This window comes from Aureobasidium namibiae, assembly GCF_000721765.1.
Source record: "Aureobasidium namibiae CBS 147.97 unplaced genomic scaffold scaffold_7, whole genome shotgun sequence".
Taxonomy (NCBI): Eukaryota; Fungi; Ascomycota; class Dothideomycetes; order Dothideales; family Saccotheciaceae; genus Aureobasidium; species Aureobasidium namibiae.
Genome location: NW_013581202.1, coordinates 1,020,996 through 1,042,633, shown reverse-complemented (window position 1 = coordinate 1,042,633; position 21,638 = coordinate 1,020,996). Strand labels below are relative to the sequence as shown.

At 50.3% G+C, this 21,638-nt stretch overlaps 11 protein-coding genes across 11 annotated transcripts; 5 read left to right on the top strand and 6 right to left on the bottom strand.

Annotated features, from left to right (window-relative positions):
• Positions 1 to 444: 444 nt before the first annotated feature.
• M436DRAFT_63416 (uncharacterized protein) lies at positions 445 to 837 on the bottom strand (the record flags this gene model as incomplete). Its single annotated transcript, XM_013572700.1, has 1 exon — positions 445 to 837. One exon carries the CDS (start codon positions 835 to 837, stop codon positions 445 to 447), a length of 393 nt encoding a protein of 130 aa, XP_013428154.1.
• A 705-nt stretch (positions 838 to 1,542) lies between these two features.
• Positions 1,543 to 2,836, bottom strand: M436DRAFT_81488 (uncharacterized protein; the record flags this gene model as incomplete). The annotated part of the gene is made up of 2 exons (XM_013572866.1): positions 1,543 to 2,466; positions 2,522 to 2,836. 2 exons carry the CDS (start codon positions 2,834 to 2,836, stop codon positions 1,543 to 1,545), a joined length of 1,239 nt encoding a protein of 412 aa, XP_013428320.1.
• A 330-nt stretch (positions 2,837 to 3,166) lies between these two features.
• M436DRAFT_44962 (uncharacterized protein) lies at positions 3,167 to 4,201 on the top strand (the record flags this gene model as incomplete). The annotated part of the gene is made up of 1 exon (XM_013572496.1): positions 3,167 to 4,201. One exon carries the CDS (start codon positions 3,167 to 3,169, stop codon positions 4,199 to 4,201), a length of 1,035 nt encoding a protein of 344 aa, XP_013427950.1.
• A 596-nt stretch (positions 4,202 to 4,797) lies between these two features.
• On the top strand, positions 4,798 to 5,601 carry M436DRAFT_81486 (uncharacterized protein; the record flags this gene model as incomplete). Its single annotated transcript, XM_013572865.1, has 2 exons — positions 4,798 to 4,880; positions 4,932 to 5,601. The coding sequence occupies 2 exons, from the start codon at positions 4,798 to 4,800 to the stop codon at positions 5,599 to 5,601; spliced, it is 753 nt and encodes a 250-aa protein (XP_013428319.1).
• Positions 5,602 to 8,470: 2,869 nt separating this feature from the next.
• Positions 8,471 to 9,840, bottom strand: M436DRAFT_81485 (uncharacterized protein; the record flags this gene model as incomplete). The annotated part of the gene is made up of 5 exons (XM_013572864.1): positions 8,471 to 9,048; positions 9,107 to 9,206; positions 9,254 to 9,467; positions 9,519 to 9,662; positions 9,743 to 9,840. The coding sequence occupies 5 exons, from the start codon at positions 9,838 to 9,840 to the stop codon at positions 8,471 to 8,473; spliced, it is 1,134 nt and encodes a 377-aa protein (XP_013428318.1).
• An 820-nt stretch (positions 9,841 to 10,660) lies between these two features.
• M436DRAFT_63411 (uncharacterized protein) lies at positions 10,661 to 12,059 on the top strand (the record flags this gene model as incomplete). Its single annotated transcript, XM_013572699.1, has 6 exons — positions 10,661 to 10,663; positions 10,849 to 11,155; positions 11,209 to 11,295; positions 11,351 to 11,585; positions 11,617 to 11,815; positions 11,865 to 12,059. The coding sequence occupies 6 exons, from the start codon at positions 10,661 to 10,663 to the stop codon at positions 12,057 to 12,059; spliced, it is 1,026 nt and encodes a 341-aa protein (XP_013428153.1).
• A 1,492-nt stretch (positions 12,060 to 13,551) lies between these two features.
• On the top strand, positions 13,552 to 14,236 carry M436DRAFT_72453 (uncharacterized protein; the record flags this gene model as incomplete). Its single annotated transcript, XM_013572784.1, has 2 exons — positions 13,552 to 14,121; positions 14,183 to 14,236. 2 exons carry the CDS (start codon positions 13,552 to 13,554, stop codon positions 14,234 to 14,236), a joined length of 624 nt encoding a protein of 207 aa, XP_013428238.1.
• Positions 14,237 to 14,322: 86 nt separating this feature from the next.
• M436DRAFT_72452 (uncharacterized protein) lies at positions 14,323 to 14,869 on the bottom strand (the record flags this gene model as incomplete). The annotated part of the gene is made up of 2 exons (XM_013572783.1): positions 14,323 to 14,621; positions 14,689 to 14,869. 2 exons carry the CDS (start codon positions 14,867 to 14,869, stop codon positions 14,323 to 14,325), a joined length of 480 nt encoding a protein of 159 aa, XP_013428237.1.
• Positions 14,870 to 15,336: 467 nt separating this feature from the next.
• On the bottom strand, positions 15,337 to 17,479 carry M436DRAFT_44529 (uncharacterized protein; the record flags this gene model as incomplete). The annotated part of the gene is made up of 3 exons (XM_013572411.1): positions 15,337 to 15,399; positions 15,456 to 17,291; positions 17,348 to 17,479. The coding sequence occupies 3 exons, from the start codon at positions 17,477 to 17,479 to the stop codon at positions 15,337 to 15,339; spliced, it is 2,031 nt and encodes a 676-aa protein (XP_013427865.1).
• Positions 17,480 to 17,833: 354 nt separating this feature from the next.
• M436DRAFT_81480 (MFS general substrate transporter) lies at positions 17,834 to 19,707 on the bottom strand (the record flags this gene model as incomplete). The annotated part of the gene is made up of 7 exons (XM_013572863.1): positions 17,834 to 18,072; positions 18,134 to 18,243; positions 18,297 to 18,829; positions 18,888 to 19,065; positions 19,118 to 19,271; positions 19,322 to 19,420; positions 19,470 to 19,707. The coding sequence occupies 7 exons, from the start codon at positions 19,705 to 19,707 to the stop codon at positions 17,834 to 17,836; spliced, it is 1,551 nt and encodes a 516-aa protein (XP_013428317.1).
• Positions 19,708 to 20,344: 637 nt separating this feature from the next.
• M436DRAFT_44678 (aldolase) lies at positions 20,345 to 21,349 on the top strand (the record flags this gene model as incomplete). Its single annotated transcript, XM_013572441.1, has 1 exon — positions 20,345 to 21,349. The coding sequence occupies one exon, from the start codon at positions 20,345 to 20,347 to the stop codon at positions 21,347 to 21,349; it is 1,005 nt and encodes a 334-aa protein (XP_013427895.1).
• Positions 21,350 to 21,638: the final 289 nt, after the last annotated feature.

Sequence of the window (21,638 nt, the reverse complement as noted above, 5' to 3'; positions counted from 1 at the left end):
AGGTAGCAAGGCAGGGATCTGTGTCGCTGAGACCGTGGAGATGGAGGAAAGTCAGTGTTGTTGAGGGGGGTTGAGGGATAATAGGTAGGGGTATAGTGATGGTGATGTTGTGACCAGTCTTTTGTGTGGAGAGGTGCTGAGGTTCAGATGCTGGATGTTTGGGAGTGAGTTTATGAGTGATAAGATCTTTGGGGTTGCAGGTGCAAAGTCAGGGGTGATGCGGTGGGTGAGACTCAAGGTCAGGGTCGAGTGTGTCAAGTGCACGAGTCTTGGACCTAGTGTTTCTGACTCGACTGATTTGTCCAGTTGAATGATTGGGAGACTGAGGGTGCATATTGGTGGCAGAGTTTCTTCTATGGCACGCAAGACAGCGGTGGTCATACAAGTTGCCATATCCATGGGTCCGCTGTCGGGATCCCTGGGACTGCACTTGTATTCCCAGGCTCATCCTGCTGCTGTAAATGGAACTCGGCCAGTATGCTGGACGAGCTGCGTCCACCCGGGTTTGAGAGCCGATACAGCCTTTCTCGGCCCACGGTAATCATAAACTGTCATGTGCGTGATGTTGAGGTTGCGGAGCGCGATGATGAGTCGTTTTTCGAACCTGCCATGTCGAACGAGCTCAATGGTCTCATTCGTGGCTCCTTGCGCCGGCGTACTCGCATTCTCGAATGGAAGCTCATCTTCTTGCAACCGACGCGAGGAGTTGTTAAGATTGGACTTCCTCTTGCAGTCTTGGTATATTGAGCAGCATATGTAGAGTTCTTTGACGTGCTGTCTTATCCTCTTGTTTTCTGAAGTTTGGATCAAGGTGTCCAGTGCAAATATAGTAGGCATCATGTATAGGCTATTGAAGAATTCTTTGCCGAATGTATCGAGGAGGAAGGTATCCATACGTCTGCATGTCGATCGTAGAGCCTTGAAACCGACCTTGTCCAGATACGAAGAAGAAGTTGCCGTCGTGGAGCGGTGCGCAAGCGGCGAAGTGAGCTCTCGAGCATCAAAATCCAGGATGACAGAATTGTCAATGCATTAAACGATACTCTGGAAGGAAATACATTGATGTGACTGTCTAATAGGAACTGAAAAAAAACTGACAAGTATAGGTGTTTGTTCGCGTGCTTTGGATGTTATTTTCGCATTGGCCTAGCAAGTCAGTGAAGACCAGGGTTGTACCCTCGATCAACATTTATCTCTTTTTTCTTCCTTTTTCTTCGGTCGTACCCGTAAGATATCCTCACGGCTAGAGTTCACATATTGCCGTTAGAAAAAGTTGGCTTGACTTGGAAGAGTGGCTGTAAAGGATTGGTCCAGCATTCGCTGCGAAGTAGCTTCGAGATTATTCTTTCTGACTAAATTTTTTCATGTTAAAAGCTAGTAAGACTTTGAGACTGGTGTACCAGGTCATGTCGAGCTTGAATTCACTCAAGGGGCGAAGCGATGTCCCCCCTTGTCTGTATTTTCTCGAGAGATGCAAAATGCCAGTGTCCGAGGATGAGCGTCAGATACTCGAGCAGGAGATCATCGGGGGCCATTGCCCTTTCATGTCTCAAGATCGATCTCGCCAGTCACCTTGACAAAGGCTTCCCACTGTTCCTTGGCAGCACCGCTGGAGATGCACCAGCGAGCGCGCCTGACACCCTCCTTCCAGCGCAAGCCACCAGGGCCGCGGTCGTAGTTGACATTGCCATCATCTCCAGGACCCATATCGCTGCTGTCGGCTTCGCAAATACCGGATGTGACCAAGAGGGCGGCGGTGTTGATCAAGACGAAAGTGAGGACGGGGTCGTTGGGATCGATTGTGCCGTCCAGGATGCTTTGAAGAATAACAGCGTTTTCAGCAGGTGACTTGCCGCCGGCGACAAGACTGAGCGGTACAGGCTTCAGACCAAAGTCCTCGGGTGATACGGTAAACGGTACGATATCGACTTGGGCGTCGCTGGCCTTGGACTGAGGCTTCAACATCCAGCAGTATGAAGGTCCAGCACAACTCAGTTCGTCCAAGTCTTCGGCACCGCAGACGATCAGGGCTTTCTTCGTACCGGTCAGGCGCATCGATTCGGCGAATACAGGACCCATGTCACGCTTTGCGACACCTAGGATACGAGCCTCGATCAAGTTGCTGTTTTGTACGGGGTTGGCCAGGGGACCGAGCAGGTTGAAGATTGTGCGGAAAGGCAACTCTTTACGAACAGCAGCAGCGTGCTTCATACCAGGATGCCACTCGCGAGCGTACAGGAAGGCGTAATTTGTGCGGGAGTAGATGTGGGGGAGTGTCTTCTCGGTGGTGGCAGCAATTACGGGAGCGGGAGAAGCGGCCAGCAGGAGGTCGGCAGAACCAGACTTTGAAGTAGACGCATTGTTACCGTGTTTGGCCATGATGAGGAGAGCGGATGCAAGGATGCTCGAGGTTGTGCTGACGTTGTAGGTATTGTGGCTGTCACCACCGGTGCCGACTATGTCGCACTGTCGAGAGATCAGTATATGTACGAGGAAGTAGGATCGCTTGGGCATACCATACCAGACCTCCATGATATTGACCCTCTTTACGAGCGCGTTGCAAGACAGCTTTGGCGAGAGCGTCGTGGTCGACTTGAGCAGCAGCAAATCTCATGGAACTGGCGCATGCTGCAAGGATATCCGGACGACGATCCAATTGAGTCGTGTGTAGTGCATAGAGAAGACAACCTGTCTGAACAGGCGAGATTGCGTTTGCGAAAATGTGAGATACTGCGAGAGCAACTTCCTGGGCTGTGACGCTGAACAAGGTCGTAGTGGGGTCAGCCAGCCGGAGGAGGAGCGGTGATATCGAGATTGCTGCTTTGGCTTCGCTCATGGTTGCGAGATGAGTATGTTTGGAAAGAAGATTCTCGAAGCCTAGATTCACGTCCACTACGGAGCAGGAGCAATTGGAACAGGGATCGATCAAGGGAACAACTATTGGTATGACTGGAATGCGGACTCGATGCTCGGAGCTTGCCGAATGGAGAAACAGCGACCCCAGAAATCGTCCGTGCGCGAGATTTCCTGAAGATGCGGAAGTCGCGCTGAATGGCAAGACAAGAGTGTCCGCCAGTCGCTCTTTCCACATATCAGACAGTATGTCTAAGCCTCCGTCGCATGTTCTAATATACTCCCTTACTAATGCTCTCTAGCCATTGCCACAATGCCACCGAGGCTACGACTCGATGCCAGCAAGCGCTTGCGCCCGAGCACACCCAACGCCGCATATCCTTCATGTCAATGTCGATACGCCTCTCTGGCTGCTGCCACCACTCCGGCTCCCTCAATGGACTCGACCATCCATGCTACTTCTCCCATCGCACGTCATCCTCCCACTCAACCTCCGCCATACAAGCCTGCCGAGTTTCGCAAGACACAACTTCATCGTATCTACACATCCCTGATCCGCTCATCACCTCTCATGCTGGTCTTCCAACACAACAACCTCAAGGCCTCGGAGTTTTCAGGAATCAGAAGACAGTTGAACTTTGCTCTGGAGAAAGTGGATGCTGAGCTAGGCACAGAAGCCTCGCCATCTGTCATTGGCAAATACACCGAGCTGCAGATTGTCCAGACCGGTATCTTCGCCTCTGCCGTCAAGGTTGCCGAGTCCTTCAACCCAGAGTCCTTCTCCGATCTTTCCAGGACGCATCATCCTCGGGACCCAGCTACCAACACCTCGACCACTCTCAACACAAAGCCCGCCAGCCCGCAGTACACACACAGCCTGTCAAAGTCGGCATGGAAGACAGCAAGAAGCGCAAAGGTTCAGACTGGTCTTGAGCCCCTGTTGTCTGGTCCTCTGGTCGTTCTCACATTCCCTCTGGTCTCACCCCAGCACTTGAAGGCTGCCATGACCATCCTCTCTCCTTCAGAAGCCTTCCCTGCCCCCAAGAGGAAGGCAAATCCTGGTCTATACGAGCCCGGCATTCAGAGCGGTCTTCAGAAGATGATGCTTCTTGGTGCCCGCGTTGAGGGCAAGGTCTTCGATCTTGACGGTACCAAATGGGTCGGTGGCATCTCTGGCGGTCTGGATGGACTCAGAGCCCAGCTCGTCTACATGCTCCAGTCCCTACCTGCCACCCTAACAAACACTCTCGAGGGTGCAGCAAAGAGCTTGTACGTCACCGTCGAGAGCAGACGTCTGGACATGGAGCCAAAGGAAGACAAGCCCGAGGCAGAGAAGAAGGATGAATAGACCTCGTAGGTCTGTTCTGTTGTATCATCACCAACCATTCTGTACAGCTTTTTCGCCTTCTGCAAAAACGATATCCATTTCCATATTTTGTTATATTTATCCCGTGTTCCATTTTCATACCGAGATGATCGCCTCTTGCTCTGTTGTTCTTGCGAGATATCTCGCCTGCAGACAATTCAGCATGTTCCTGTCCGGCGAAGATTGCCAGGTTGTTCAACTCTTTGTCAGATTCCTGTGCACTGGCAAGGTCAGGAAGCCACTGTGCATTTTCTCAGTGACTTGAGGTCAGGCATGTCATAGAGAGTCGGCGATTGCAGGACTCTCAATGTATGTTTGCCGTTTCACGAAAGTACTGTTCATCTTCATTGGGATTTGTGGTGAAGCATGTCCAAGATATTCACTTGAGCATAACTCGGAGTGCTGAATGTTCACTTTCCACAGAAGCATTTTCCGCGATTCACCTGACGTTGGGAGGAAGCTCGCGACTTCCACCTCTTCTCATCTGCTACTTAACCACGACTGAGATTCTCCTTTCCAGCACTCGATCACTTCTTCTTCTACCATCAACAACAACACTTGACACCACACAACACATCATGGCAGACTCAAATTCAGACTCAGATGCTTTGCCCAACAAGCGCCAGAAGATCGCACATGATGATGACAAGCCTATCTACGAGTAAGTGGTGAGCTCTGAGAATGGGACAAGCCTTCCTTATACACATCGCAGCCTAGAAAGAGTCGTTCTGATGCATGCTGGTTCTCCTGTCGTGCAAGTCCCTTTGCTCAACTTCCAGACTTACGCCCCCATGAGAAAACCTGACCTGAGAATCGAGATCACTGAGGGTGAAACACACCGCTGGAAGTTCTACATCGACGACGTACCTGGATCCACGCCCGAAGATGCCGTCAAGAGATGGGCAAGCTGGCTGATCCACTTTGATCTACGCGCTGTCATGGACGGTGGACCGATGGATAGCGATAAGTTAGCATCCGCTCTGTTCCAGGCCAGCTACGTACTCGGGGAGTCAGACTATCGAGATGCTCTGATCGACGCTTGGATGTCGTGGGTCCAGAACGGAGGACCTGCAGGAAGTCTGAGCACCGAACGACTTCGACGCAGTGGTTTTGTCACGTATGGTCTGATGGGAGCACTGATCTTGTACCACGATGCAGGGGCTATCGCTATGGAAGACAATGAGGACGCTCACAAATCACCCTACAATGATGCAATCTGCAGAAAGGTTCGCGACTTGGCTTTGATCTCCTTTGCTCAACCAGACAGAAAACCAAAGGACCCTCTTCAGATGTCAGACAAGGAGTTCTGCCAGAAATACCACTCTCACTCCCCAGGGAACCAGCCTTGTTACAAGACAAAGAGCTTGCCTGAGCAGCTTTGATCTTGCCGCAGCTTACTCCAGCACATAAGTATGACCTTTGGTTGCTCTTGCTCGAATCTGATTGCTGACAACTTCTCTTAGCGACCAAACTGCCAGCAGCTGCCAATCTGACGACCACATCTTTTCTTTTGTCCTTTCACTGCTCAAGACGCTGCAGTCTCCTTCTCTTTTCTGCTCATCAGAAGTCCCATTCGGCTTCGTTGCCTGATACATACATATCATAATATCGAGTACTCCAATCAATCTTCCAGGCTAGTCCTTCCCATCCGCGGTGTAATCTTTGCCATAAACGAGATCTTTGATCGGATATTGTAACAGTGATCTTCGATCTCCCTACTACAACCACTCAATACAAAATGATGGGTTCAGACTCATCGTCTTTGGAGAATGAAGTGACCCATGTCGCCAGAGGAGAGGTCGTCGGCAGGCGCTAAGGGGAGCCCTCTGATTGGCCAGACGATCAGCCGAGTATCTGCCGACCAACTTGAAGATCGCCGCAGATCCGCCAGGTCGATCAAGCAGACCCGACTTATACGTCTGAAGTAATGTCATCAATACGTACATGAACAAAGAAAAGGTGACATATCCCTGCTGAACGCTATCATAACCTCCATGCCTCCAGCTCGTTGATAATGATAAGACGATCCCAGAAGCATCAGCACTAATCAAGCCAAAACATACCGACACATCTGTTCTCGGTTCAGCCATATGGCGCATCTGTCAGGCCTAGCTGTAGAACGAGAAAGAACGACGTAAAGCCTCAAGACGAGATGTCGCTGATTGAGATGGGCGATCAGGCTGGAACAATACTTCGATGCGGTTCAGTGCCTCTGTTCGTGAAACAGGTTCACAGATTGAGCTTATAAAGTCCTTCAAAAAAGACAAACTGACGTTCTGTAACTCTTGCTGGCTAAGCAGAATGAGGTCACACGATGACTCTTCAAGTTGTGGTGCAGTAGGTAGCCCATCGGACAATACTAAACTGCTTGACCTAGATCTTGTCGTAGGACGATCTGGCCAATTGGCATTGGGGTGTTCGTGCTTCGACCTTGTTGAGAAGACGATGACGTTAGTACAATACCCGGCCGACGATGGATACTGCCATCAGATTCGACACGTGGAAACTTATCCGCCCTGCTTGGTAGAGCAATATCATCGTCTTGTATCCGTAACCGATATTACCGATGTAGCAATTTGGACGGCTCCGTATTATACGTATAATGCGCACGTCGGCGGAAGGTGCAGTCGTTTGTCGCATATGGGTTGTCTCCTGCAGAAGATGGATAGCTATCATGGCTGTTGGTGGAGGTGAGAGCATATTGTCAGAGGTGAGAATGGAAGAGGCGGGCTGAGCCATGTCGGTGTCTTTGCGGTCTTGGACGACAGGTAGCATGACAGAGTATAGGAGCGTAGAATAAACACCTCATGCACGGGGGCAGACTTGTCAGCGGCACGGTATCACGTGTTTCATGCCGTGTCGGCATTCCAGCTATTGGTGATGCATATGCAGCCAGATGCCGGCACGTACTGCTGCATGTAAACATCTGGATTCTTTTACAGGGTGGAAACGCAGCGGACGGGTTGTGTGACGCTTGCGGACTGCTTGTTCCAAGCTCGGTGACACCACATAGTGCTCGATGATGTAGACGCACAAATGTGTGTACTATCAGCCGCTGCTATTGTGACCTGTCAGTTCACTCGAAGTCTGAAGGCTGGCCTTGCCTGAAGATGGCGCTGGCTCCGCTGGACCCGCCAACTGCTCAGAATAGATGAAACATACCACCACTTTCACGCATACGGACCGCAAGTCAGCTGCATCCGATGACCAAGATGAGGTTTGCGACTGCTCATAGAAGCCTTGGTAGATGTTATCAATGGTCAAACTCATGCTATGCAAGCCCGTGCCCTTCATGCTGGATTCGGTCGGCCACTTCATCGGAAAGGGTCCCGCATATGCAGCTCCCAACTCATCGATTGCAATATGTGTGCGACACGGGACCTGTTACTTTGGATGTATCCGCGACTCCTTCCTTACCGCTTTGATTATTCACAAAAGTCCTCGCTTAGACACAGCCGAACTTCGCCCTTTCTTGTTGATAGGGGCTTCCTGTACGGACTAGACCGTTGTCGAAGCTGCAACTCCCCCTCTATAACCCTGCACCTAGCCAACTTTCGGGAACTCGCTCCAGCAAGGACCAAGGATGTGAAGATGATTGACATCTACGCCACCGGATCCTATCGCGCGAAACCACGCACATACGACGCATCCGCGATGAAACACAAACGTGTCGTCGAACAGTTTGCCCGCTGAATCGACCACCAAGATCTCGCCGACCTCATCACGGATGAGCCCGACAGCATCTACGATGCTCTAGAAGAAGCGTATCTGATAGCCGAGGACGCATATTGCGATACACTGATTGATGCCTGGGTTCTGTGGCTCCGCGATGGAAGAGCAAATGGTTTGAACGTCGAGCGGCTTCGACGCCGGGCCCGCCAGTCCTGGGACAACCCTTCGTTCAGTCTGATTTGCTGTCTGGTTCTGTGGCATGTCCCAGAGGAGATTCCAAGTGAAGAAAACGAGGGAAGCCCGCATTACCACCAGGACATCTGCAAGGAGGTCCGCAGACTTCCCAGATCAGTCTCCGCATCGAGGAGAGCCCCAAAGGACCCTCTTGAGATCTTGACTCCAATCGAGTATGTTGTTCAATCGTGCACGTTCCGATCTGCTGGCTGACGATCTCTACCAAAAGTTGAACTCGAATGCTAACGACAAATAGAACATATATCGCCTACTGCTGTTTACTATTCGTATATTGGTGCTCTTGGTCTTAGTAACTACATATTATGCGGCTCACACTTGGAACCACTAAGCCGTTGTCGTAGCTAAAGTATGCACCTGGCAACCCGTGAATGCTGCGCCCACAGGCAGGTCTGCCGTGATTAGAGGTTCGAAGCCCCCCTTGAATGCTCCTCCGCCGATGCTTACACCAGAGGGTATGGTCTCAAAATCGAACAGTACTGTCTCAAGGGTCGGATTATCCTTGTCCTGCGGCTTTGCCGTGATTTTCCAAGTTTGTCCACCACTGGTAGCAAGAACAGTATCGGGGGCCAGGAACTCGCTGTATGAGAAGTTCATCTTGCGTTCGCCGAGGTCGGCGCCGCTAACATAACTTGTCCCGCCAGACGGTAGTATATCGAGCGTAACAGTTGCAGGCTTAGGGTCCGCAAGTTCACGCGCCAGCATTGGTCTGACAACGAAAGCCACAGCGTCGGCTTGGTGGGTTGGATCCTCATCAGTCCATGAGTCGTTGCGACGGTCCTGGTCGAGGAGGACCTCATCAACATGCTGCATGGTCCATAGGCCATAGTCTCTGTCGAGAGTGGCGGCAAGAAGAGTGTTCATTGTTGAAGGATCAGATGTCGATGGGGAGTTTAGCCAGATTCCTTTGAGTATGTTAGCGTGATATGGTGCGAGAAAGCCTGATGATGTTCGTATACTGACCAATAGCCTCCGCCCAGTTGGCGACTGCACGCATCTGTTCAACACATTGTTTCATCTGCGCTCGTTTCGGCCACAACTCGTCAATCGCTTTGCGCAGATTCTGATTCAAAGTCAGTAGAGGAAGGACGACCATGAGATTGAACTTACGTCTCTTTCCTCAGCTCCTGCTATGATGGCAGATAGGACAAGGACAGCTCCAATAACAGCCAATGCCTCTCCAACGACAGCAGTGGCAGCCAGAGCCGCGCCGCCCGTCACGATGCCGGCTGCAAACCAAGCCCCAGCAATGATGCCGGTGGACGCACCCACTAACCCGATAACATCCCAGACGATACCTTCCGCCTTATCACGGGTGTCCAGTCTCTTAGTGTCAGTCAAGGCAAGTCAGAACGATCAGTCGGTACAAAAATACCTCTCTTTCAACGCTTGGTACTTCTTGAGCTCTTCGCTGTTGACAATCTCAAGGACCTTCTTCTCAAGTTCGTCTGGGTTGTTGAAACCTCGTTCCTCCATAAGCTTGTCTAGTTTGTCGCGAATGCGGTTCAGAGTTTCCTCCCTGCAAATCTGTCAACTCGCCTGGAATTGACGTGTTGATTAATGTCAAGTTGCTGACCTCCAAGTTGCAGTCCCTCAAACTCGACTTGCAATGCGCTGATGTTGTCTCTGAGCTCCGATGCACGGTGGCGAAGGTTCGGATTGTCAAGAAAGAACAGGTCAGGTACACTATTACCCATGCTTGTGGTGGCAACTGGTAGATCTCTTCGTGACTAGTTTGGTTGATGTTATGAACTGTTGGTGTTTAGGTAAGGAACAAAGGTCATGTTGTTGTGCTAAGGAAGGGGACTTTGAATATATAAAAATTGGAGACACGCAGGAACATGAGTCGAGAGACAAGCCTATCGCGCAAGGGTTGATCGGCAATTACACGTCGCAGCTGACGCCTATGAGCTTCGAGGACTGTAGAAGACACAATCTTTAGCTAATGCTAGGAGCGTTTTCTCTTCTGGATACAGCTCAATCCCTTTCACTGATCTGCGGCGGGCCACACACCGTGCCCCGAGACGAGTGGGCGTTGATCCGGGAAACCTCTACAGCAATTAGTTCGTCTGTCTCGTATCAGCTGCAGTTCATGTTCAGCTCGATAACGGTTGTATAGAGCGTCCGGTCACCGGACCAATTCATACTGTGTGTCGAAGCTGCTGTACTGAAACAGGCTATTTTGTATTCGCAGGTGTATGGCTTTGTTTGCGAGTCTGCAGAAATCTCAGTGGCTTATAGACATCTACGACATATAATCTGGCGATCAACATTTGCCTGTCTGATAGTTCGCGTAGTACTAGCGCTGGCTTTTCCAGCGTCCAGAGTCCAGTGCGAGCAGTCCACATCATAGCTTAGGATCTCGGAGCATGGATGTCGCGGAAGACATGCACGCCACGAAGTTGTATGTGCAAAACCATTGTTGCAGAGGGCGTCAATCGCTCGAAGGATTCAATAAAGCAGCGTCTATATATTGATGAGCTGAAAAGGCTTCAGCTCGGCCGCTGTCTCTCATATATGGTGTGAACTGGGTTACAACCGTCTTTGTGAACGGTCAGTGGTCTCCACAGACATTATTCTTGTATCGCAGAGCCACACTACAGGAATCCGCTAGATCTGCGTGGTTCAGGGAGCTGCGAACCTCCCGACGTTATACATCATAAACGGCATGGCGTGAGGTTAGTGGAGCTAAGCTTCCTATCTAGGATTATGATCTCTACGCATGGATACGCGAGCTGGATGGAGCTATCCAGGGTGAAGTCGATGGAAGTCTTGACAGGGTCGATACGCAGACCAACCATCAGATCGACACTATTGATAAGATTTTCAAGCTCTATGGCTTCCAGACAATGGAGGATATGAGAACAAAACTCGATTCTCTTCTGACTCCTGCCCAGAAAGCCGCCTATGATGATCAAGTTCAGCATATGCGTGATATTGATGCCACGACAACAAGTATATTGGACGCGTCTATGTTGGTTGCTGTCATCGCTGGCGGGCTAGAATTGTCAGGTCCGTGTCCTCAACCTTGAACCATTCAGCAATTACTGACTTTTGGTCTACAGTCAGGCCGCTGACAGCAGTGCTGGGTACTGGTGCACTCGCAGCTGGGAGTCAGTTGTTCACGCGCGGAGTGCGTATGTTACTCGAAGGTACGTTTTGCTGGACACAATTGCAGCCGAGAAGCTACTAATCGATCAAGTACAGGCGAAACCGAAGGTCTCAGGTTCATGACGGCGGCTTTCCGTACCTTCCGGGTCCTGTCTACAGCAGGGGAGGCAAGTGAGGCAGCCGCCCGCGTCGCCCGATATGTTCGCACAGCATCATCGGTCGTCGTCGTCCTCGGTGTTGTCCTTGACGGAATCTTGCTTGTGTACCAAGCTATCGAAGGAGCCAAGCAGAAGACCGCCTTTGAAGAGTCAGATATGATCCTTGCGCAAAGGTACAGAAGTTTTTAGGCTAATGTTATGCAGTGGCATCCAAGACTTGACGGCTCACCGGTTCCAGACCAAGAATATCGAGCAGCAAATCTTTGCAACTGAAGCATATACAGCGTCGGTCTCGGCATTCATGGTGACATACCAAGTTTTGAAGTCCGCGGGCGAATCCGATGAGAAGATAAAGCTTGTTACAGACCAGTTGATGGTAACAGTTGCTGAGAACTTACACACCGTGAGTATATATACAGAAACATCAACGACCATATCTGACTGTGTTGTAGGACTTGGACAAAATCACCAACGACTCAGTCTGGTCTGCATGCCTTGACATCGATCAGAAATCGAATTACGACGGTCCTCATTCCTGGGATCCTAATCAGCAGACCGTTCTGGACTGGATAGCAGCTCAGCCACCTGTCGTACCTGCCGATAGTCATGACATTGCAAGTAACGTCGAAAGAAGAAAGAGAATGTGAGGTTTGCCGATGGATTCTCACATGGGCGGCTGGATGCTGGTGGAGAGCTGTGGGATGGAGCAGATACTTGATTCTTTTACATAATAATTTTTATCACCTTAACCGAATTGTACTCGACCTGCTCGAATTGACTGAAGGAAATGCCATTGAAGAGGTTTTATGTCAAACTTTAACCAAAGAAGAAGTCTGATACTACCCCAAAAGTTCGTGTCTGCCTTCTCGGAAGAGGTGAAAGCTTGCTGATATGAGATGGCGATCCGTGGCAGACACGGTGGTGGCTCAGGCTTCGAGTGTAGTAATAGTACAGAACTGTGCCTTGCGATAGTCTTCTTGATACTCCAGCGGCGATTGGGAGTAGCACCGCGCTATCTGCAGAAAGGTCAGCACTCTGACCACAATAGTATAAGCGAGGCACTCACTTCATTGAGGCTGATATCTTCTCACTCCGCAAGACCATATACTGATGTCAAATTCCCTTTCCCCCAGCAAACGTGTAAGTGTGGCCCAATCGGTAGTTCACCGTCTTTGCGATAAAACTCCTGGGGGTTCTTGCGGAAATGAAGGTCATTGGTTCGACTCTCAGAGTAAGCAGAACTTCAGGTCTCTGACCTGCAAAGGTAGAATACTCTGCAGGCAGAAGGGGTTTTCCCAAGCAGCTCTAGGCTGCTTGGTTTTTTGCTTGTGTTGCATCTATAATTCTTTTGGTCAAAATATGTGACTGTGGGATCAAATAGCTATCGGAGTTCAGAGTGATGTCAACCGAGAGAAGCAGTTCTTGATGACTTTCGTGCACGGCTGTCAGCCGCCGAACAGATTTTAGAATCTAGCTGGAGCCTGTTCATAGATCGCGACAAAAAGATGATCAGCAGAGCTCCAGAATATAGGCAGAGTGACAGAACATGTGCATAACGATTGACCACCGTCCAGTATCCCGATCGTCAGAGTCTGTTACTCATTCTGATATGATGATCACAATGCTAGCAAGCAAGACTCTATTTTTCACTGATCGTCGTCAAAGCAGCAGCCGTCAGTAGACAGTATTCCGACGTCAAGATAATGTGCATCAATATGTTACTACCGCTCTGGATTGCTCGTCGTCAAACCCACAAATAGTTGTAGATTTCTGCTTTTGGGTTGAGGTTGGATCAAAAGCCGACGCATGTCGTGGTCGGACTGTTTATAGAACGGTAAGTCTCGGTTTTGCCCAAAAGCGTTAGAACAGTTGATGATTGAAATGACTGGGCAAACATGTGGGGTAAGAACTCCGCACAGAAGCTCCTCCATACCCAGACTTGTTTGATACGGCCGCGAAGGATCAAAGAGGTTTGCATCTTACATATCGATATTTGTGGTAATGTACCGATGAGGTGAGGTGGGTACTGGACGCCTTGGCAGTCTTGGATGTTCAGCCAGATTCTTTCAGAGTGACTCCTCTTGTCTTCTATGCATAACAACCTGAATCATCCTCTTTTTGGACATCCCCCTCTTCGAGATGGCATCTCCAGGAATTACTTTTTCGAAACCTCTGGTTCTCCTTCCTGGCTTCACCCGCGATGAAGCCGCAAACATAACAATCTACTGCCACGACCGCACCTTCAAGTCCGTCGACGTCATCGACGATGGCTCCAGAGAAACCCTCTTCAAAGTCGAATCCAAAGGCGCAACATCCTTCAGCTGGCGTCGCAGAATTTCCTCTACTACAACTGGCAAAACCCTTTTTGAGCTCCGCCACGGAGGCTATGCCATGAAAAACGAGTGGGCTGTTGAGGATGTAGATGGCAAACGTATCTGCACTGTTAAACACGTTAGTGGGCTGGCAGCACGCAATCGGAGTAATTTGGATGCGGTGGTGCATGGAGAGTCGAGTGCCGATGATGTGGGGAGCACGGTGGAGATCAGACCTAGGGACAGAGGTGCGTTGACGACGGCGGTGTTGTGGAATGGGCAGGAGTTGGCGATGATCACGAACACAGAGGCTAATGATGTGACTTCGCTGGAGAAGAAGGGGTTGGATAGAACGGTGTGGAAGGCGAGTATCAATGCTGGGGTCGATATTAGTCTGGTAAGTTTGTGTTGAAGATGACTGTGCTCTGTTACTTGGTCTGATACTGACTGTCAAATAGATTCTGGTGACAGTGCTGTGTCTTGCTGAGATGGAACATGTATGGAGACAATAATTCCAAGCCAAAAGTCGGCATTATATATATCAATAATCTCCGATTATATACATCAACCCTCGACCCACTTGCATCCGCGCCACTCATCAAATCAAACTTCCGACACCCTGAGCTGCATAAACAGCACTGACACCCTTAAGCAACAGCCCCAGCATGGTAAGCTCACTGGCACCAAACAGTGCAAATCTGACCATGATAGTATTGGTGCTGGCCTGCACGATACTATGCGCAACCCTCAGCGCCACATACCCCCAAGCTAAATTCGCCTCTGTAGCCATAAATCCCGTGCTCAGAGCAGCAGGCGAAGTGCTAGCATACAACGCCAGTCCCAAAGCCACGGCGTAGAATCTGGTGGGTGCTTCGTGGAGATGGTCGTAGTTGTCGGCTGTGAAATCGTTCAGTATCATGGCTTTCTGTTGCAGCGGGAGGTGATGAGATTGGCAGAAACTTACCCTTCCATCTCACATGAGGAGGAATCTGATTGTTCAATTTCTCCTTTGAAAAGTTTGGGTCCGTCTTGACTTTGTATTGGGACATTGCCGGTAGGCGGGTTGCGTACATCCAGCCTTCCATGGCAAAGGTCCAGCCGACGAGGGCGAAGACTGGTTTAAGCAGTGATTGTACGGCGGCCATTGTCGTGTTGTTCCACAGGATAGGTGGTGAATCGATGAAGGTGATGAGGTTGGATATAGGTTGATATGAAGTCACACAGGATGAGGGGAAGTTGGTGGCTTTATAACCTTATGTTGCTGCCTCGGGATAGAGTCTTGGCAGTGTGCTGATCTGCATGATACTGGCAAACACCATGCTAAATATAGACACAGGTGCTCTGTGGTAAGTGTACTGAAATTACAGACTGAAAAATCGCGTTGACAGCACAATGATCAATGGCTTCTGAAGATGATGCTTTTCGGTAGCGCTTGAAGAGTACCAAGCAATACTTGAAAATTTCGACTTCGACCAGGACTATTTATGATATCGCATAGAGGCAGACAATCTACGAGCAGCATGTTGTGTCAACAAGAGAAGCGAACATAATGATATGGAAGTAATCTGAGCTCAGCCAGAGAGACTTGAAGCATGATTCCCATCGGAATACATCAGTAGAGGACTGAGTCGAAACATCCCAGATCAGGACTAGATCCTGCAGGATAACCATACGCCTGCAAAGACTGTCAGTGGTCTTATTTCGGATATGCGAATCGAAAGGGATATTTACCAAAGCGTCAAGGTCCAGCCAGTCCGATATCTCCCACCCCTCGAAAAAGTTGTTTACAGCGGATTGATCTTCAGGGTTGGACTCAAGAATCGTATTCGAGGCTAGTTCAGTCTGGTCGTTGACAAGCGACATGGTAGAGTAAGTGGTAGAGTTGAGTCCAGCCTCAGCTCGCAGTTCTTCCAGGATGATGCTGTATCTTCTACTTGGCGAATTCGAGGCTGTTGCGCGAGCGAGATGTGTTTGACATCTCTCAGCAAGCTTGAGGAGTTGTTCAGTATCGACACCACAGTCGAACCTCGGCCTTTGGATCTGCCAGACATAGGTGATGCTCAACGCGCAGAAGGTGACATAGTGGGTCCACCAAAAGGCATGGAACATACGTCCCGAGGTTGCTATATTGTCAGCAGTGCGGAGGACAGTCAAGGCAGCCGTCACACAGTGCTTGACACTGGCTTCTGCATCTGGTCCTGCAGATCGCAACAAATATGGTCGATGCAAGTGCATCACCGCATGACAATGCGCCATGCGGATCGCCACTGACTGTCGTTGGAAACTACGTATCAAGCTCGAAGCTTTGATAGTGCTGAGGAAGGCTGGCAAAGCTTTGTGCCAATTGTCGATATCGTTCTGCAGTCGCTGCGTCAATTCCAACCTCTTGCTGGCCGGCAGAGATTTGGTGGGATACAGCTTCCGAGATATCGTTCCGACGAGACGTGCGAGTTTCGCATTCTCAACAAAGGCTTCGATCAAGCAATCATCTGGATCTTCAGCAGCATCAAAACCAGTAGCAGTCATGTCCTCGTCATTGACACAGTCCGGGAAGTCCTGGTCGATATCGTCATCGTGGAAGTGTTGCGGGCGGCCCATGAGAACTCCAAAATATTTGTCCAGGATGTATGTCGTCCAGAACGTGCGCTTTTGACATTGTCGATAAACATAATCTCGCTCCTGTCTAGGCCTTCGCACACGTCTATGCAAGCCAAGAGAAGAGACCAATTGCAGGACTGTTCCAAACGTGAACCATGCCTGGTTCATTCGACATGTCATGAGCAGGTAGAACACCTGTATCAGTCTGGCTTGTACAGAATCCAGGCGCGGTAAGCCGGTCTCCATGTTCGTCATGTCCAGCGATTCTCGAAAAAGAGCGTCACTCTCGTTGAAGGAGAAGTCTTGTGTCTTGCGTCTGTTATGATATGTTGCTACAGCAAAGACAGCAAACAACGTCGAGAGCTTAGCGTATCCTAAGTTATGTACCAAGGCTCGCTCGGCTACTGCGTTTTGAAGGGCTTGTTTGTGCCATGCGTCCAGAGTCGGCCTGTGCAGCGGCTTGTAAGTTGCAACACAGACGTCAAAGTAAACATTCAAGAGCTCGATAGCGCTATCACCAGTCGGAAGTGCTGTGTTTAGCCCAGATCGTTCATCAGAAAGTACAAGAGGCTTATCACCTGCTTGTAGAACAGGCTGCTGTCGGTAGCTCCACTCCTCATCCTGAGCATGATCCGAAGGTGGGCGACGGGAAGAGAAGCGATCACGGGCTCTTTCGAGGAAGGACAAGCCTGACGTGGGATCCACGTACTGGCCTTGGATGTCGGTCGAGTGCAGTTCTGGCGAATTCCTTGAGCTTAGACCAACATTTCCGGGCGCAAAGTCCGCGTCGTATGGTTGGACTGGAAGGTGACCCTCGCTAGGTAAACCAGGACTCACACCAGGGGCCAATGTGGACAGCGGAGGAGTCGGAGGTCGCCCACGCATATACTGACTGTCGTATGAGCATACGGCACCGCGTTTCACGCACGCCGGACATGGTTTCGTGCCTGCGCAGCGTGCCTTCTTCAGCTTCACTAAGCAGTCAGTGGATCTGGGAGTAGTATGTCAACATGAACATTACCCACTCTGCAGGCGTCACACGCTCGAGTGGTCTTGAGCACACGCCGTCCTGACTGTGGCGACGCGATGCGTGGTCGTTTGGCATTGCTTTGTGTCGTTGAACCATCCAACCTGATAGCATGTTCGATGTTGGACATTATAGCAGCTACCTGCGTATGTTCAACTTTTTGCGGAACAGCGACTTACATATATCCGTGTCATGCAGGAGAGGAGCGAGGATCGGAGTGTGGGGACAGAAGAAGGATTGCCGCGAAACCTTATTGTAACGTTCGTGGAGAGCTCAAACCCGACCAGTGGCTCGACATGTTCACAAAAGCCTGCCATATCTAAAAACAGCGCCTGGACTTCGCTATTGGACACATTTGACGGAACGTTCGAAGAAGTGCATGCTTGTGGTGTGTGATACGAGATTTTTGCGATTGATCGCACACGGGGGATCTTCGGCACAAGTGCCTTCCCCTTTCGTGAACGCCAAGTCTGTCTACGGATATTTACAAGGTGTACTTGAACAGAGGGCTCTTGTCGCCCATCTGGTCCAGCTCTTCATCAGTGTATCTTTCTCGGACTTCATCTTCGGAAAGCTCTGCATTCTTCTTGTTGCTTCTCCACAATAGAAACTCGAGTAGAAGGCAAGCTACAATGCCAGCCGCAGCAAACGCCAGGGAGCTACCGAAACCAGTCGGATACTTTGGCGCCTCCTTCTCGATGAATATAAAGGACCCGGTGATGCCTGAGGGATAAACTTTGTCAGCAATCATAATCTCTCAATTATCGAGTCAGGAAGCTCTCACCACCCATGTTGCCAATGCCGGTCATGAAGCCGATTCCTATAGATCTCTTGGCTGGGCCTGCGAGATTGTTCATATTCCAAGCTTGTACGCCAGGACCGATGGGGTACAACCTATAAATTTATCAGCTCTGGACTCTGTCAATACTGGAATCCATCCTACACACCCAAAACAAGCCAGGCATACTGCAAAATAGCACACCGCGATATTTTGCTTGATCTCGGCAGCTTTCGCGGACAGAATGGCGTACGCCACGACCACAGCGATCTGCGGTACAACTATCGTCGGCATTCGCCATTTGAACCTATCCGAGACTACCGAGAAGATGTACGCCGATATCGCGCCAACAGTGTATGCCGGAATGGTCAGGAGTTGGGCGTTGGCTGATGTATAGCCCATGTTCTTCATGATTTGAGGCATGGTGAATTTCAGTCCGTATTCTGGCGTGACGTTGGACCAGAAGGCAAGAATGAGGAGGTATATCTTCCAGTCTTTCAGCACTGTCAAAAAGATGCGCATGTCAAAGTGCTTCTCCTTGTGTCCCACAGGCTTGAATCTGCCAATGGCGACTTGTCTCAACTCGAGATATCGGATCTCATCGGGCGTCAGCCACTTGGTCGAGGAGGCAGGGGTATCGATCAAGAGCCAGAAGCAGGCCAGTCCTGCGACTGCGGAAGCTAGCCCTTCGAGAATGAAAATCTACAAGTCCCAGTCAGTCACTTACTCGTCTGTGGGTGATCTCTCTTGGTAAACATACCCATCTCCATCCTTCCAGTCCGGCCACGCCGTCCATTCTCACGATGCCATATGCAAGGAGGCCTGAAAAAGCGCCGGCCAGAGCGCTGGCGGTAAAGAATATAGCGATTCTGGTCTGACTTTCGTGTGGTAGGTACCATTTGCTGATTGTGAGGATGGCGCCTGGGAAGAATCCTGCTCTGCGGTTCGGCTTAGTACGTCTTTGGATGTGTACTTGTGTAAAAGACTTACTCGAACAGACCCAGGAAGACTCGAGTTACACAGAGACCAGCAAGATTCTGCACAAATCCAGTGCACATCACGACAATTCCCCAGAGGCTTACTATTACTCCCATGAAGATGGACGGACGATTGAACTTGTCGAGGATCATGTTGCTTGGTATCTCTGAGTCCAAGTTAGTCAACGCATCAAGATTGCAGCAACAAGTGGCTCACCAGCAAGAGTATATGGAATGAAGAAGATCGCGAGCGCGATGTTGTATTCTGTGCCAGTCATGTTGAGGCTAGGAAGCAAGCCTTCGATTTTGGCATTGCCTGTGCTGGTCAGCATGTCTGCTGGTAAGCTCTGAGGGCCGTAACATACCAATATTGGCTCGGTCAATGAACGAGATCAGGTAGAGGATGAGGAGCATGGGCACCAATCTCCAGTCGACCTTGCGCAGGACTCGTTTCCGTTGCTCATTGGTAAAGCCTGCTAGAAATTCTGCATCCGCAGCTGAGATGTGTTCGTTCTGACCACGAGCGATCTTCTCGGTGGGTATTATCTCGTGCTTCTCTGCATCGATGCCCTTCAGAGAATGGATTGAAGATGTTTGAGGCATGCTGAAGGCAGTTGGAACCCCGGAGGCCAAGGCACTTGGGATAGGTGAGATGGTCTGGTTTGATCCTCTTCTCCTAACCGACTGTACTGGCCATGTTATATAGCCCAAGCGCGGAGCGGGTGCTAGTCATGGTCGCGCAGAGAACCTTGCACACTTTTCTCCACGCATCTCCAGTTTCTCGACTCCACAAAACGGCTTTATGGTCCGGATGGTGGACTCATGTACGCAGTCAAGCTCGAATCCGGACGCCACCAACGTGGATTTCGAAAGTCCGTTTGCGTTTCCGGGAATCCGAAGCTGAGGGCAAGAATCCGGCAAGAATCCGGCAGGCAGGACAGAAATCCGGGGCCCTCGCACTACCTTACCTGAGAATCCTTCCATCGATTGTGGATCTTCTCGTGCGGGGCATACCAATGTAGTTCACGTCTGACTCCACAGACGTACTATTATTCCGCAAACGATGGTTTATCTGGGGATTGTGCAGCCCGAGAGTCGGCAGATCTTTCAATCACCATCCAGGAGCCATTAACCCAAGAGGACATAAATACAGACGACTCTTCCACTCCAGGATAATTTTCTACTCATCACAGTCTACTTTCTCACTACTTCATATAAAAACCATCACAACGCCTTCGCAATGAGCAACTCAATCAACATCGATCTCAGAGGTCTCACTCCTGCTCCAGTCACACCTTTCAACGAGGACGGTTCCGTCGACTACGATGCAATTCAGCGTCTTGGTTCGTGGCTGGGAAGCATCGAAGGTGTCACTGGTCTCGTTGTTCTAGGTCATGCTGGCGAAGGAACATTCCTGACTCAAGACGAACAAGAAAAGGTCATCAGAGCCTTTGTCCGATCTGTCGACGACAGAATCCCAATTATTGCCGGTATCACTGGCGAAGGCACCGAAGTAGCAGCACTCGAAGCCAAGCGTGCCAAAGCTGCCGGTGCAAAGGCTGGTCTGCTCTACCCTTCGCACGGATGGTTGCGTTTCGGTTATCAAGATGGTGCACCTCAAGACCGTTACAAGGTTGTCTACGAGACCAGCAAGCTCCCTCTTATTCTTTTCCAATACCCCGACAACACAAAGGCAACCTACAGTCTGCAGACTATGCTCGATATCTCAGCACAGCCTGGTGTGTTCGCCATGAAAAACGGTGTCCGCAACATGCGCCGCTGGGACGTTGAGATTCCCATCATCCATAAGCAGCGCCCTGATCTTCAGATTCTGACTTGTCACGACGAGTATCTTCTCCACACAGCCTTCGACATTGATGGTTTCCTCGTCGGATACGGCAACATTGCCCCCGAGCTCTTGATCCAGATGATCGAGGCCGGCAAGGCCAAGGACTACGCCAGAGCTAGGCAACTGCACGATCAGCTGCTTCCTCTGACTAGAGCTGTCTACCACCGTGGAAGTCATATGGAAGGCACTGTTGCCTTGAAGCACGCTCTTGTGGCAAGAGGCATCCTTAACCACGCTACTGTACGCTCACCGCTTATGCCTCTCGCCGAAGGTGCAGACAAGGAGATTCATGCTGCAGTCCAATTTGCAGATCTGCCAAAGATCAATGTCAGCAAGCTTCAATCGAATGGAAGCAATGGAGTGAACGGAAGAAATGGTACTAACGGCTATCACTGATGGGTATTGAAGGTACGATCTTAGTCTTATATACGGAACAAATCGATTTCTGCCTCCAGTCTGCAATCTGTTGTTTCCGAGCCTACAGACTGTTGCAATCATGAGCAGTCATCGACTTTTGCGAGCAATCTATATTCCGCTTGACCAAGATTTCGTGACTCTCCTATGTCTGTTCCTTCTCCATCACAAGGGCCGCTGTGGAGGGCTTGTGCATTACATAGCCCAGATCATTGCAGTGTTTCATGTACTAAAGCTCATGACTCTTGTTCTTCTGAACTGCTCCCTCCCA